The following is a 15,963-nucleotide window of genomic DNA, read 5'->3' as shown; positions in this document are numbered from 1 at the left end:
GATGCTCAGTCGTTGAGTATATTCAAGGCTGAGATGGATAGATTTTTGGACTCGAGGGGAATCGGGCGGGAAAGTGCAGCCGAGGTCGAAGATCAGCCATGATCTGATTGAATGGCGGAGCAGGCTCGAGGGGCCGAATGGCCGACTCCCGCTCCAATGTTGTTATGAATCTCAAACATGGTGTTTTCCGCGCCCCTCAACGATGCAGCTTGAGATCGTCTGTTTCTGTCGCTGATAATGAAGGACCAGCAGAAGCGGCTGTGTGTACGTGGGTACGTGTCTGTCTGACTGGGTGCGTGCCTGCCTGCAGGGTTTCACGAGCGCAGCAATCTGTCGCCAGAGTGCGGAGGTATCACGAGAGCGGTGGGCAGCGGATGTGTTGCAGGTGCTGGCGCCGTCAGTAACTACAGCAAGGGTCTTAAATTTTTACTGACGCGCTGAGCCGTGGAATTATCCGGAATTGCTGCGTAGTAACGAGGGGTTTCTGTCCGTCACCTCGGAAACGAACGTAGTATCGGGTGGAGTGTCGTGCTGTGAGGATCCCTCGTGAAATGAATTTAACGATCCCAAACCACAGCGCAAAACTGCTCCGCTTTGGAGCTCTGGCTCAGAGAGGTCACAGGATGGTTGGTGTAAGGAAATGGGGAAAAGTCACACTTACGCAGTGTGGTTGGAGCGGAGACGCATTTTTGTGCAGTGTAGAGGGAGCTTTACTCTGTATCTAACCCTGTACCTGTCCCTGGGAGTGTTTGATGGGACAGTGTAGAGGGAGCTTTACTCTGTATCTAACCCTGTACCTGCCCTGGGAGTGTTTGATGGGACAGTGTAGAGGGAGCTTTACTCTGTATCTAACCCTGTACCTGCCCTGGGAGTGTTTGATGGGACAGTGCAGAGGGAGCTTTACTCTGTATCTAACCCTGTACCTGCCCCTGGGAGTGTTTGATGGGACAGTGTAGAGGGAGCTTTACTCTGTATCTAACCCTGTACCTGTCCCTGGGAGTGTTTGATGGGACAGTGTAGAGGGAGCTTTACTCTGTATCTAACCCTGTACCTGCCCTGGGAGTGTTTGATGGGACAGTGTAGAGGGAGCTTTACTCTGTATCTAACCCTGTACCTGCCCTGGGAGTGTTTGATGGGACAGTGCAGAGGGAGCTTTACTCTGTATCTAACCCTGTACCTGACCCTGGGAGTGTTTGATGGGACAGTGTAGAGGGAGCTTTACTCTGTATCTAACCCTGTACTTGCCCTGGGAGTGTTTGATGGGACAGTGTAGAGGGAGCTTTACTCTGTATCGAACCCTGTACCTGCCCTGGGAGTGGTTGATGGGACAGTGTAGAGGGAGCTTTACTCTGTATCGAACCCTGTACCTGCCCTGGGAGTGTTTGATGGGACAGTGTAGAGGGAGCTTTACTCTGTATCTAACCCTGTACCTGCCCCTGGGAGTGTTTGATGGGACAGTGTAGAGGGAGCTTTACTCTGTATCGAACCCTGTACCTGCCCTGGGAATGTTTGATGGGACAGTGTAGAGGGAGCTTTACTCTGTATCGAACCCTGTACCTGCCCTGGGAGTGTTTGATGGGACAGTGTAGAGGGAGCTTTACTCTGTATCTAACCCTGTACCTGCCCTGGGAGTGTTTGATGGGACAGTGTAGAGGGAGCTTTACTCTGTATCGAACCCTGTACCTGCCCTGGGAGTGTTTGATGGGACAGTGTAGAGGGAGCTTTACTCTGTATCTAACCCTGTACCTGCCCTGGGAGTGTTTGATGGGACAGTGTAGAGGGAACTTTACTCTGTATCGAACCCTGTACCTGCCCTGGGAGTGTTTGATGGGACAGTGTAGAGGGAGCTTTACTCTGTATCTAACCCTGTACCTGCCCTGGGAGTGTTTGATGGGACAGTGTAGAGGGAGCTTTACTCTGTATCGAACCCTGTACCTGAGTGTTTGATGGGACAGTGTAGAGGGAGCTTTACTCTGTATCTATCCCTGTACCTGCCCTGGGAGTGTTTGATGGGACAGTGTAGAGGGAGCTTTACTCTGTATCTAACCCTGTACCTGCCCTGGGAGTGTTTGATGGGACAGTGTAGAGGGAGCTTTACTCTGTATCTAACCCTGTACCTGCCCTGGGAGTGTTTGATGGGACAGTGTAGAGGGAGCTTTACTCTGTATCTATCCCTGTACCTGCCCTGGGAGTGTTTGACGGGACAGTGTAGAGGGAGCTTTACTCTGTATCGAACCCTGTACCTGCCCTGGGAGTGTTTGACGGGACACTGTAGAGGGAGCTTTACTCTGTATCTAACCCTGTACCTGCCCCTGGGAGTGTTTGATGGGACAGCGTAGAGGGAGCTTTACTCTGTATCTAACCCTGTACCTGCCCTGGGAGTGTTTGACGGGACAGTGTAGAGGGAGCTTTACTCTGTATCTAACCCTGTACCTGCCCTGGGAGTGTTTGATGGGACAGTGTAGAGGGAGCTTTACTCTGTATCTAACCCTGTACCTGCCCTGGGAGCGTTTGATGGGACAGTGTCGAGGGAGCTTTACTCTGTATCTAACCCTGTACCTGCCCTGGGAGTGTTTGATGGGACAGTGTAGAGGGAGCTTTACTCTGTATCTAACCCTGTACCTGCCCTGGGAGTGTTTGATGGGACAGTGTAGGGGGAGCTTTACTCTGTATCTAACCCTGTACCTGCCCTGGGAGTGTTTGATGGGACAGCGTAGAGGGAGCTTTACTCTGTATCTAACCCTGTACCTGCCCTGGGAGTGTTTGATGGGACAGTGTAGAGGGAGCTTTACTCTGTATCTAACCCTGTACCTGCCCTGGGAGTGTTTGATGGGACAGTGTAGAGGGAGCTTTACTCTGTATCTAACCCTGTACCTGCCCCGGGGAGTGTTTGATGGGACAGTGTAGAGGGAGCTTTACTCTGTATCTAACCCTGTACCTGCCCCTGGGAGTGTTTGATGGGACAGTGTAGAGGGAGCTTTACTCTGTATCTAACCCTGTACCTGCCCTGGGAGTGTTTGATGGGACAGTGTAGGGGGAGCTTTACTCTGTATCTAACCCTGTACCTGCCCTGGGAGTGTTTGATGGGACAGCGTAGAGGGAGCTTTACTCTGTATCTAACCCTGTACCTGCCCTGGGAGTGTTTGATGGGACAGTGTAGAGGGAGCTTTACTCTGTATCTAACCCTGTACCTGACCCTGGGAGTGTTTGATGGGACAGTGTAGAGGGAGCTTTACTCTGTATCTAACCCTGTCCCTGCCCTGGGAGTGTTTGATGGGACAGTGTAGAGGGAGCTTTACTCTGTATCTAACCCTGTACCTGCCCTGGGAGTGTTTGATGGGACAGTGTCGAGGGAGCTTTACTCTGTATCTAACCCTGTACCTGCCCTGGGAGTGTTTGATGGGACAGTGTAGAGGGAGCTTTACTCTGTATCTAACCCTGTACCTGCCCTGGGAGTGTTTGATGGGACAGCGTAGAGGGAGCTTTACTCTGTATCTAACCCTGTACCTGCCCTGGAGTGTTTGATGGGACAGCGTAGAGGGAGCTTTATGCTGCTGTCAATCTTCCAATCGCCATTGAGTTGCAGTTTAAATCTCTTCCACATTTCACACTTCACCTGCTAAAACGGACTCTCGAGGTTCTGCAAAGGCAACGGCTGAAGGGACAGAAAAATAATACATAATCGGCCTGTCTCGCTCCATGCACACGTCAACTGTAGATGGATTGTGCACACTGCGGGATACTTGGGGATTCGAAGGCTGGCGTCATCTGCAATCTTATCAGGTCCTGGTGCGGAAGAATAACCTCCTCTCGCACTGGCTCTCTCTATTCCCCCAGTGGCTCCATTGTGCGGTCTCTTCCCTCCTCCCCACCCCACTGGACCCGTCGCGCGCTCTCTCCCTCACTCCTCCACCCCCCACCCCCCTGGACCCATCGCGTGCTCTCTCGGAATGGAATGCACTGGTGCAGTTTATGTGACTGTGCCCCTGGTAAACTACGCCCCCCCCCCCCACCTCCTCATCCTTCTCCGCCTGTCCGCGGCCTTTGACGCGGTCGACCCCACCGTCCTCCTCCATCGCTTCTCCTCCGTCGTCCAGCTGGGTGGGACCGCGCCCGTCTGGTTCCATTTTTATCTGTCCGGTCGTAGTCAGAGAATCTCCTGCAATGGCTTCTCTTCCTGCTCCCGCACCTTCACCTCTGGAGTCCCCCCGAGGATCAATCCTTGGCCGCCGTCTATTTCTCATCTACAAACTCGGCGAATTCATCCGAAAACACCTCAGGTTCCCACGTGTACGCTGGCGACTCCCAGCTCTACCTCACCGCCAAAGACTCCGCTGTCTCTCGTTTGTCCCGTTGTTTATTGGACATCCAGTACTGGATCAGCAGGAATTTCCTCCCAACTAAATATCGGGAAGACTGAAGCCATCGCCCTCGGTTCCCCCGCCGCAAACTCCGTCCCCTCGCCACCGACTCCGTCCCCCTCCCCGGCCGCTGTCTGAGGCTGGACCAGGCCGTTCGCGACCTCGGCGTCCTGTTTGACCCTGAGCTGAGCTTCTGACCCCACGTCCTCTCCATCACCGAGACCGCCTACTCCCACCTCTGTAACATCGCCCCGTCTCCGCCCCCTGCCTCAGCCCATCTGCTGCTGAAACCCTCATCCGTGCCTCTGTCCCCTCCAGACTCGACTATTCCAATGCTCTCCTGCCCGGCCTCCCATCTTCCTCCCTCCGTAAACTTCAGCTCACACCAAAGCTCTGCTCCGTGTTCGTTGCTGAAAATGATTCGATCGGGTAGATGGGGAGAAACTATTTCTTCTGGTGGGGGGAGTCCAGAAAAAGAGGGCAGAACCTTAAAATTAGAGCCGGGCCGTTCAGGGGTGATGTCAGGAAGCATTTCTTCACACAAAGGGGAGTGGAAATCTGGAACTCTCTTCCCTCCCCTCCCCCCAAAATGCTGCTAAGGCTGGGGGTCAATTGGGGCTTTCAAGACTGAGATCCTTAGATTTTTGTTGTGTGTCAAAAGATATGGAGCAAAGGCAGGTAAATAGGGTGGAGGTATACATCAGCCATCATCTGAGTGAATGGCCTCCTCCTGTTCCTGTGTAACAGGCTCGAGGGGCTGAACGGCCTCCTCCTGTTCCTGTGTAACAGGCTCGAGGGGCTGAATGGCCTCCTCCTGTTCCCTGTGGTAACAGGCTCGAGGGGGGCTGAATGGCCTCCTCCTGTTCCTGTGTAACAGGCTCGAGGGGGGGCTGAACGGCCTCCTCCTGTTCCTGTGTAACAGGCTCGAGGGGGGCTGAACGGCCTCCTCCTGTTCCTGTGTAACAGGCTCGAGGGGGGCTGAACGGCCTCCTCCTGTTCCTGTGTAACAGGCTCGAGGGGGGCTGAACGGCCTCCTCCTGTTCCTGTGTAACAGGCTCGAGGGGGCTGAACGGCCTCCTCCTGTTCCTGTGTAACAGGCTCGAGGGGACTGAACGGCCTCCTCCTGTTCCTGTGTAACAGGCTCGAGGGGGGCTGAATGGCCTACTACGTTTCTACCTGGTACGAGACCTGTATCAAAGCACATCAATAATCGGAAAAGGGGATCCCCTGAGATCGTGTCGATATGTCAGAGGAGGCTCGTGGAGGAGCATGAACACCACCGGCCTGTAAATTCTACGAGACGTCGCTCCCGACCGACGCTGGACGTCTCTCGGAGTTCGAAAAAAAAAGCAAGCCGGACACTCGGAGAGAAAACAAAAAGGAAGAGATTAAAAAGAAGGTAATTATGACAGGTTCAGGTTATTTATTTCATTCTATCTAATTATATTAAAAGTATTCAAAATGCTTTGGGCAGACTATACAAACAGGAAGGGGGGGGGGGGGAAAGGAAGGAAGGGAGGGAGGGAGGGAGGGGCAGATTAAAAAAACACAAACAAAATTTTTAAAAACCCAGGCGTAGCTGAAACCAGGTACCCGAAGGGTTAATACAAGTGCAGATCACGTGTCCTTGAATTGACTGGCTCGGAGAGCAAGTAAAATATATATATATATATATATATATAATGACGCTCGAGCGTTTTCGAGAGGAGGGGGTTTAAATATGGAGGGTGACGAGAGGCAGATTAACAGTACCTTCTTATTGCTTCTGATCAGGTTACTTGCCTGCAGTAAAGGCTGTGTGTGCACTACCACCCCCAGTCAGGCCGCGGGGGAGCTGGGGGGATGGGGATGGGGGTGAGCGAGTCGCAGACCGCCCTATCGTCCGACCGACCGAGACCTCCGGACCTGCGGGAGGTCTCTCTTTCCCCCCCCCACCCCCCGCCCCCACATCCGGGCGCTCTGGCAACCAGTCCCACCGACTGATGCTCCTTTTGGTTTTATTAAAAAGGATGTATTTTTGTTTTACAAACCCTCCCACGCACGCACGCACACACACGCACACACACACACACACAAAACCAGAACGCAAAATAAAAAATTATACATATATATATATATATATATATCCCAAATGACCTCCTGGGATCGTACAAGGCCAGTGTTATCGGACGATTTTTCTTCTTTTATTTTTCATTGGCTTCCTTAATTTATCTTTTGGACTTTGCTGGTCAGCCTGCAATACAATTTTAAAAGGTTTTTTTTAAAAAACAGTTGCGTTGGAATGTTTTTTTTTTGGAGAACAAAAACATTATTTTCCTCTTTTCAAAGCTGGACTCTCCGTCTCCCCGCCGAGTGTCGGCTGTTTGACTGTGGAGGGCGTCACGAAACAGAACCCGATTCCAGCAAGGGGCTTTGGAGAGGTGGGGAACACTCCCCTACTGTACCCCCCCACCCCCTCCCCCTTCGGCCGAGATCACCTCGCTTAGGGGTTTGAATTGGGGGCCTTGACTTTAAAATTAATTCTTGGCGTCGCGGACAAGGCCGGCATTTACTGCCCCCCCCACCCCCCCCAACATAGTTGCCCTGAGGTGCCGCCTTCTCGAACCGCTGCTGGCGGTTTCTGATCCAACACAGCGTCTCGTTAGGCCCACCTCCGAGACGGCCCCGTCGGTGTGGGGGGACTGGAGTCACATACCGGCCCAGACCGGGTAAGGACGGCAGGTTTCCTTCCCCGAAAGGGACTTGAGTGAAACCAGGTGGGTTTTTAACGACAATCCGACAGCTTCACGGTCACTCTTACTGGTGCCAGCTTTCGTTTCTCCAGAAATTATTTTAAAAACTGAACTCGAATTCTCACAACGCCCTGGTGCGATTTGAACCCGCATTTCTCTGGTTCACTAGTCCAGTAACCGAACACCGCCGTGATGCACTGGCCCTTTAAAACACCGGACAGTGCACCTACCGGCAAAGCCAAAGATCACAAGGCTGGTTACACTTTGTTCCTGTGAAGAAACCGCACCATCAATTGCACTCATCAGTGGGTATCTCTCTCTCTCACGCGCCTCGGAGTTAGGAGGTTGCACTGTCGGAGGGTCGGTACTGAGGGAGCGCCGCGCTGTCGGAGGGTCGGTACTGAGGGAGCGCCGCGCTGTCGGAGGGTCGGTACTGAGGGAGCGCCGCGCTGTCGGAGGGTCGGTACTGAGGGAGCGCCGCGCTGTCGGAGGGTCGGTACTGAGGGAGCGCCGCGCTGTCGGAGGGTCGGTACTGAGGGAGCGCCGCGCTGTCGGAGGGTCGGTACTGAGGGAGCGCCGCGCTGTCGGAGGGTCGGTACTGAGGGAGCGCCGCGCTGTCGGAGGGTCGGTACTGAGGGAGCGCCGCGCTGTCGGAGGATCGGTACTGAGGGAGCGCCGCGCTGTCGGAGGGTCGGTACTGAGGGAGCGCCGCGCTGTCGGAGGGTCGGTACTGAGGGAGCGCCGCGCTGTCGGAGGGTCGGTACTGAGGGAGCGCCGCGCTGTCGGAGGGTCGGTACTGAGGGAGCGCCGCGCTGTCGGAGGGTCGGTACTGAGGGAGCGCCGCGCTGTCGGAGGGTCGGTACTGAGGGAGCGCCGCGCTGTCGGAGGGTCGGTACTGAGGGAGCGCCGCGCTGTCGGAGGGTCGGTACTGAGGGAGCGCCGCGCTGTCGGAGGGTCGGTACTGAGGGAGCGCCGCGCTGTCGGAGGGTCGGTACTGAGGGAGCGCCGCGCTGTCGGAGGGTCGGTACTGAGGGAGCGCCGCGCTGTCGGAGGTGCCGTCTTTTAGATGAGACGTTAAACCGAGGCCCCGTCTGCCCTCTCGGGTGGACGTAAAAGATCCCACGGCCACCATTTTGAAGAGCAGGGGAGTTCTCCCCGGTGTCCTGGGGCCGATATTTATCTCGCAACCATCAGCGCTAAAAAACAGATTATCTAGAATCATAGAATCATAGAAGTTTACAACATGGAAACAGGCCCTTCGGCCCAACATGTCCATGTCGCCCAGTTTATACCACTAAGCTAGTCCCAATTGCCTGCACTTGGCCCATATCCCTCTATACCCATCTTACCCATGTAACTGTCCAAATGCTTTTTAAAAGACAAAATTGTACCCGCCTCTACTACTGCCTCTGGCAGCTCGTTCCAGACACTCACCACCCTTTGAGTGAAAAAATTGCCCCTCTGGACCCTTTTGTATCTCTCCCCTCTCACCTTAAATCTATGCCCCCTCGTTATAGACTCCCCTACCTTTGGGAAAAGATTTTGACTATCGACCTTATCTATGCCCCTCATTATTTTATAGACTTCTATAAGATCACCCCTAAACCTCCTACTCTCCAGGGGAAAAATGTCCCAGTCTGTCTAACCTCTCCCGATAAGTCAAACCATCAAGTCCCGGTAGCATCCTAGTAAATCTTTTCTGCACTCTTTCTAGTTTAATAATATCCTTTCTATAATAGGGTGAACAGAACTGTACATTATCACATTGCTGTTTGTGGGATCTTGCTGTGCGCAAACAGTCTGTCGTGTTTCCTACATTACAACAGTGACTACACTTCAAAAAAAAGTGCTACACTGTCTGTAAAGCACTTTGGGACGTCCTGAGGTGGTGAAAGGCGCTGGATGAATGCAAGATCTGTTCCTCCCATCACGCAGAGTCAGGGAGCCGTTGGGATATCGCGACACAAGTGGGTGAAACCACGGCCGTACAGACCGAGGTTCACCGTCCCTGACCCGGGTCGTGTCAGCCTGGTCTCGGGTCGGGCTGCGAAATCGAAGAGCCGGACGGTATTGTCCGAGCTCAGGCGAGGGCCAACAGCCGTGGACTACACCCCCAGCCAGAATCAGCACCTCTCGAGCTGGGGCGGGAGGAAGAGGCAGTTCCAAATCCCCAAGACCAGCACCGTGAAAAAACGAGGGCAAATCGACCATCCCGCTCCCCCGGCCCCCGCCCCTAGTGGAAACGTGGTATTGTGTGACCAGGTAGTGCAGTCGAACTATCCCCGTCTCACCCTCTGCTAAGACACTGGCTCTTGGAAACGCTACTCACGTTGGCTGTTATTTGGTCCAGTTCCATCATAGCTTCCTGCAAGGCGACTTCCAAATTACTGCTCATCTTCGGAGTGCTGCGGAGACAGGGAGCAAGGTGACAGCGGTTCCCACCTGGAAAGCTCGCTCTCGTTATGAATTCCCACCGTCCACATTTTATAATGGCAGCTCCGCATGTAAACGTGTCACGCGGTAATTGCACCCTCCCCCCCGCCAGCGACGGCGCTGCAGCGCCTCAGCTTGGCATCTCCCGGCTTCTCGGCCTGTACGCCCTGTTCTCCTGTAACGGGATCGAGGGGGCTGAATGGCCTCCTCCTGTGCCTGTAATAACAGGCTCGAGGGGGCTGAATGGCCTCCTCCTGTGCCTGTAATAACAGGCTCGAGGGGGCTGAAAGGCCTCCTCCAGTTCCTGTGTAACAGGCTCGAGGGGGCTGAATGGCCTCCTCCTGTTCCTGTAATAACAGGCTCGAGGGGGGCTGAATGGCCTCCTCCTGTTCCTGTAATAACAGGCTCGAGGGGGCTGAATGGCCTCCTCCTGTTCCTGTGTAACAGGCTCGAGGGGGCTGAATGGCCTCCTCCTGTTCCTGTAATAACAGGCTCGAGGGGGCTGAATGGCCTCCTCCTGTTCCTGTAATAACAGGCTCGAGGGGGCTGAATGGCCTCCTCCTGTTCCTGTGTAACAGCCTCAAGGGGGCTGAATGGCCTCCTCCTGTTCCTGTGTAACAGACTTGAGGGGCTGAATGGCCTCCTCCTGTCCCTGTGTTCCCTGGCCCTCAGTGAAGGGAACCCCATGGCCACGGCCAAAATCGAACAGTCTGAAGCTGCGAGGCTCTGTGCGAACACCGTTAACCCCCTCCACCCCACTGCAGAATCTCACGGGCAACGTAAAAGCGTCTGAGGATGCAGGAGAGAGTCGGAAGGGTGGCATTACTTACTTTTTGCTTCTTTTTCTGGTTCGTTGTGGGCCCTCGAGACCTCCGGGTAGTGTCTTTACGGTCTCCGGGTTTACCTGGGGATGGGAAGGGGGGTAAACATCAAAGAGAGATAGAGAGAAAGGGAGGGAGGGAGGGGAGGGAGAGAGAGAGAGAGTCATTCGCAGGCTGACGAGGGACAAGGTCTTCGCAAGTCAGGGCTCGGTGAAAACCGCGGGAAGGCTAAAGTCCTCCGTTAGGGTCTCGTGTGAAATGAGTTCAGTCGCGATCCGGCTCCCAGTGGGCACGGGCGAAGGGGGGCAGGGTAGAAGGGGGCCGGGCGGATGGGGGCAGGGGGAAGGGGCGAAAGGGGGCAGGGGCAAAAGGGGGCATGAAGGGCAGGGGCGAAAGGGGGGGAGAAAGGGTGAACGGGCGAAAGGGGGCAGGGATGAAAGGGGGAATGGGTGAACGGGGGCAGGGGGCAGGGGGGAACGGGTGAAAGGGGGCAGGGGGGAACGGGTGAAAGGGGGCAGGGGGGAACGGGTGAAAGGGGGCAGGGGGGAACGGGTGAAAGGGGGCAGGGGGGAACGGGTGAAAGGGGGCAGGGGGGAACGGGTGAAAGGGGGCAGGGGGGAACGGGTGAAAGGGGGCGGGGGGAACGGGTGAAAGGGGGCGGGGGAACGGGTGAAAGGGGGAACGGGGGAACGGGTGAAAGGGGAACGGGGGAACGGGTGAAAGGGGGAACGGGTGAAAGGGGGCAGGGGGGAACGGGTGAAAGGGGGCAGGGGGGAACGGGTGAAAGGGGGCAGGGGGGAACGGGTGAAAGGGGGCAGGGGGGGAACGGGTGAAAGGGGGCAGGGGGGAACGGGTGAAAGGGGGCAGGGGGGAACGGGTGAAAGGGGGCAGGGGGGAACGGGTGAAAGGGGACGGGGGGAACGGGTGAAAGGGGGCGGGGGGGAACGGGTGAAAGGGGGCGGGGGGAACGGGTGAAAGTGGGCGGGGGGAACGGGTGAAAGGGGGCGGGGGGAACGGGTGAAAGGGGGCGGGGGGAACGGGTGAAAGGGGGGCGGGGGAAGGTGTGAAAGGGGGAACGGGTGAAAGGGGGAACGGGTGAAAGGGGGAACGGGTGAAAGGGGGGAACGGGTGAAAGGGGGAACGGGTGAAAGGGGGAACGGGTGAAAGGGGGCAGGGGGGAACGGGTGAAAGGGGGCAGGGGGGAACGGGTGAAAGGGGGCAGGGGGGAACGGGTGAAAGGGGGCAGGGGGGAACGGGTGAAAGGGGGAACGGGTGAAAGGGGGAACGGGTGAAAGGGGGAACGGGTGAAAGGGGGGAACGGGTGAAAGGGGGCAGGGGGGGGACGGGTGAAAGGGGGCAGGGGGGGACGGGTGAAAGGGGGCAGGGGGGGACGGGTGAAAGGGGGCAGGGGGGGACGGGTGAAAGGGGGCAGGGGGGGACGGGTGAAAGGGGGCAGGGGGGGACGGGTGAAAGGGGGCAGGGGGGGACGGGTGAAAGGGGGCAGGGGGGAACGGGTGAAAGGGGGCGGGGGGAACGGGTGAAAGGGGGCGGGGGGAACGGGTGAAAGGGGGAACGGGTGAAAGGGGGCGGGGGGAACGGGTGAAAGGGGGCAGGGGGGAACGGGTGAAAGGGGGCAGGGGGGAACGGGTGAAAGGGGGCAGGGGGGAACGGGTGAAAGGGGGCAGGGGGGAACGGGTGAAAGGGGGCAGGGGGGAACGGGTGAAAGGGGGCAGGGGGGAACGGGTGAAAGGGGGCAGGGGGGAACGGGTGAAAGGGGGCAGGGGGGAACGGGTGAAAGGGGGCAGGGGGGAACGGGTGAAAGGGGGCGGGGGGAACGGGTGAAAGGGGCAGGGGGAACGGGTGAAAGGGGGCAGGGGGGAACGGGTGAAAGGGGGCAGGGGGGAACGGGTGAAAGGGGGCAGGGGGGAACGGGTGAAAGGGGGCAGGGGGGAACGGGTGAAAGGGGGCAGGGGGGAACGGGTGAAAGGGGGCAGGGGGGAACGGGTGAAAGGGGGCAGGGGGGAACGGGTGAAAGGGGGCAGGGGGGAACGGGTGAAAGGGGGCGGGGGGAACGCGTGAAAGGGGGCGGGGGGAACGGGTGAAAGGGGGCGGGGGGAACGGGTGAAAGGGGGGCGGGGGGAACGGGTGAAAGGGGGCAGGGGGAACGGGTGAAAGGGGGAACGGGTGAAAGGGGGAACAGGTGAAAGGGGGAACGGGTGAAAGGGGGCAGGGGGGGAACGGGTGAAAGGGGGCAGGGGGAACGGGCGAAAGGGGGGCGGGGCGAAAGGGGGCAGGGGGGAACGGGCGAAAGGGGGCAGGGGGGAACGGGCGAAAGGGGGCAGGGGGGAACGGGCGAAAGGGGGCAGGGGGGAACGGGCGAAAGGGGGCAGGGGGAACGGGCGAAAGGGGGCAGGGGGGAACGGGCGAAAGGGGGCAGGGGGGAACGGGCGAAAGGGGGCAGGGGGGAACGGGCGAAAGGGGGCAGGGGGGAACGGGCGAAAGGGGGCAGGGGGGAACGGGCGAAAGGGGGCAGGGGGGAACGGGCGAAAGGGGGCAGGGGGGAACGGGCGAAAGGGGGCAGGGGGGAACGGGCGAAAGGGGGCAGGGGGGAACGGGCGAAAGGGGGCAGGGGGGAACGGGCGAAAGGGGGCAGGGGGGAACGGGCGAAAGGGGGCAGGGGGGAACGGACGAAAGGGGGCAGGGGGGAACGGACGAAAGGGGGCAGGGGGGGAACGGACGAAAGGGGGCAGGGGGGAACGGACGAAAGGGGGCAGGGGGGAACGGACGAAAGGGGGCAGGGGGGGAACGGGCGAAAGGGGGCAGGGGGGGAACGGGCGAAAGGGGGCGGGGGGAACGGGCGAAAGGGGGCGGGGGGAACGGGAGCGAAAGGGGGAACGGGTGAAAGGGGGCAGGGGGGAACGGGTGAAAGGGGGCAGGGGGGAACGGGTGAAAGGGGGCAGGGGGGAACGGGTGAAAGGGGGCAGGGGGGAACGGGTGAAAGGGGGCAGGGGGGAACGGGTGAAAGGGGGCAGGGGGGAACGGGTGAAAGGGGGCAGGGGGGAACGGGTGAAAGGGGGCAGGGGGGAACGGGTGAAAGGGGGCAGGGGGGAACGGGTGAAAGGGGGCAGGGGGGAACGGGTGAAAGGGGGCAGGGGGGAACGGGTGAAAGGGGGCAGGGGGGAACGGGTGAAAGGGGGCAGGGGGGAACGGGTGAAAGGGGGCAGGGGGGAACGGGTGAAAGGGGGCAGGGGGGAACGGGTGAAAGGGGGCAGGGGGGAACGGGTGAAAGGGGGCAGGGGGGAACGGGTGAAAGGGGGCAGGGGGGAACGGGTGAAAGGGGGCAGGGGGGAACGGGTGAAAGGGGGCGGGGGGAACGGGTGAAAGGGGGCAGGGGGGAACGGGTGAAAGGGGGCAGGGGGGAACGGGTGAAAGGGGGCAGGGGGGGAACGGGTGAAAGGGGGCAGGGGGGAACGGGTGAAAGGGGGGCAGGGGGGAACGGGTGAAAGGGGGCAGGGGGGAACGGGTGAAAGGGGGGCGGGGGGAACGGGTGAAAGGGGGAACGCGTGAAAGGGGGCGGGGGGACCGGGTGAAAGGGGGCGGGGGGACCGGGTGAAAGGGGGCGGGGGGAACGGGTGAAAGGGGGAACGGGTGAAAGGGGGTGAAAGGGGGAACGGGTGCAAGGGGGAACGGGCGAAAGGGGGCAGGGGGGAACGGGCGAAAGGGGGCGGGGGGAACGGGCGAAAGGGGGCAGGGGGGGAACGGGCGAAAGGGGGCAGGGGGAACGGGCGAAAGGGGCAGGGGGGAACGGGCGAAAGGGGGCAGGGGGGAACGGGCGAAAGGGGACAGGGGGGGAACGGGCGAAAGGGGGCAGGGGGGAACGGGCGAAAGGGGGCACGGGCGAAAGGGGGCACGGGCGAAAGGGGGCACGGGGGCAGGGGGAACGGGGGCAGTGGTAAGGGGGAATGGTGAAAGGGGCAGTGGGGGAAAGGGGCAGTGGGGGAAAGGGGCAGTGGGGGTAAGGGGCAGTGGGGGTAAGGGGGGAATGTGAAAGGGGGCAGTGGGGTGAAAGGGGGCAGTGGGAACGGGTGAAGGGGGGAGTGGGCGAAAGGGGGCAGTGGGAACGGGTGAATGGGGGCAGGAGAAGGGCCCTGGATATTATAAGCTGGATGTTTGCTGATCGGAGGCTGATTCAGGACTTTGGTCAGGTGGAATTTCCGCAGAGGGGGACACAAGAGACAGACGGGAGTTACCTTCTCTTGACCCCTCTGCTCCTGACTGGCGTGCTGCGAGTTGCTTTGCCCGGCGTGCTTGCTCGACCGCGAGAGGAAACCGTCCGCCTGCCCGTCCTCCGAGCTTTCGCAGCCCAGGGGCCTGTGTCCATGATGCCCCAGTGAGCCCCACTGGGCAGTGTCCGGACCCCCCAGTCCGTTAACGCACTGCGCCCGCCCGTTGCAGAGCCCGGGGTCCCGCAGCTCCTCCACACAACCGTTGTGACCTGAGATTTCGCCGTTGGCCCGCGGAACCCGCCTGCAGCAGCCGCCCTCCTCCTCCTCCTCCTCCTCCTCCTCCTCCTGCGCTCCGGGGCGGCTGATCGACCGCGACGTGCGTCGCCCGGCCGTCCCTTCGATCTTCCGCCTGCCGGGCTGGGGGGAAGTGGCTGTAAAGGCACTCGTGGTACTGAAGGCTGGAGCAGGGTCGGGGTAGCTGCTCGGCGCTGCTGAGTTCATCACCACCTGCTCCGCTTTGCTGCCCGCCTCCGCGGCGCCGCTGTACAGGGCGTCGATGGAGGGGTCCGTCCCCTCGGACTTCCGCTGGCTCGTCGACGGGTCCTGGAAAGGGAGGGGGCTGGGGTAGGCGCTGTCGGGAACAGGCTGGAGGCTTCCCGCTTTGCCAGGGAGCATCAGGGCCTGGCCCACATTCACCTGGAGAAAAAAAAAATCAGAGAGTTCGAGTTTCTGTGACGAAGTCACAGAGGGGACTTGAAGGGTCCCGGGAATGATTTGAAAACAGGAAGGGGAGTGCGGATGATTTATAAAAAAGGTAAAATAGATCTTGCATTTATCCAGCACCTTTCACCACCTCAGGACGTCCCAAAGCGCTTTACAGCCAATTAAGTACTTTTTTTTGAAGTGTAGTCACTGTTGTAACGCAGGGAAACACGGCAACCAATTTATGCACAGCAAGCTCCCACAAACAATGTGATAATGACCAGCGCTCCCTCCACACTGACCCTCCGACAGCGCGGCGCTCCCTCAGTACTGACCCTCCGACAGTGCGGCGCTCCCTCAGTACCGCCCCTCCGACAGTGCGGCGCTCCCTCAGTACTGACCCTCCGACAGTGCAGCGCTCCCTCAGTACTGACCCTCCGACAGCGCAGCGCTCCCTCAGAACCGCCCCTCCGACAGTGCGGCGCTCCCTCAGGACCGACCCTCCGACAGTGCGGCGCTCCCTCAGTACCGACCCTCCGACAGTGCGGCGCTCCCTCAGCACCGACCCTCTGACAGTGCGGCGTTCCCTCAGTACCAACCCTCCGACAGTACGGCGCTCCCTCAGCACCGACCCTCCGACAGTGCGGCGCTCCCTCAGAACCGCCCCTCCGACAGTGCGGCGCTCCCT

The 15,963-nt window shown here is 59.2% G+C and overlaps 1 protein-coding gene across 1 annotated transcript; it reads right to left on the bottom strand.

The window, feature by feature from the left end:
* Positions 1-5,764: 5,764 nt before the first annotated feature.
* LOC137309303 (methyl-CpG-binding domain protein 5-like) lies at positions 5,765-15,467 on the bottom strand. Its single transcript, XM_067977561.1, has 4 exons — positions 14,598-15,467; positions 10,357-10,430; positions 9,423-9,498; positions 5,765-6,594 (listed from the first exon to the last, which is right to left on the bottom strand). Exons 1-4 carry the CDS (start codon positions 15,246-15,248, stop codon positions 6,523-6,525), a joined length of 873 nt encoding a protein of 290 aa, XP_067833662.1. The 5' UTR covers positions 15,249-15,467; the 3' UTR covers positions 5,765-6,522.
* Between the last annotated feature and the right edge of the window lie 496 nt (positions 15,468-15,963).

Source organism: Heptranchias perlo, unplaced genomic scaffold, assembly GCF_035084215.1.
Source record: "Heptranchias perlo isolate sHepPer1 unplaced genomic scaffold, sHepPer1.hap1 HAP1_SCAFFOLD_1601, whole genome shotgun sequence".
Classification (NCBI taxonomy): Eukaryota; Metazoa; Chordata; class Chondrichthyes; order Hexanchiformes; family Hexanchidae; genus Heptranchias; species Heptranchias perlo.
This window is presented reverse-complemented; position numbering and strand designations above follow the sequence as displayed.

What these genes read in the sequence shown, in the direction of transcription:
- LOC137309303 (XM_067977561.1), bottom strand. Translation starts at nt 15,248, where the DNA reads ATGCTCCCTGGCAAAGCGGGAAGCCTCCAGCCTGTTCCCGACAGCGCC. An exon ending in AGCAGAGGGGTCAAGAGAAG is followed by an intron (nt 10,431 to 14,597) that starts GTAACTCCCGTC and finishes TCCCATCCCCAG; the next exon opens with GTAAACCCGGAGACCGTAAA. An exon ending in TGGACCAAATAACAGCCAAC is followed by an intron (nt 6,595 to 9,422) that starts GTGAGTAGCGTT and finishes ATTGTATTGCAG; the next exon opens with GCTGACCAGCAAAGTCCAAA.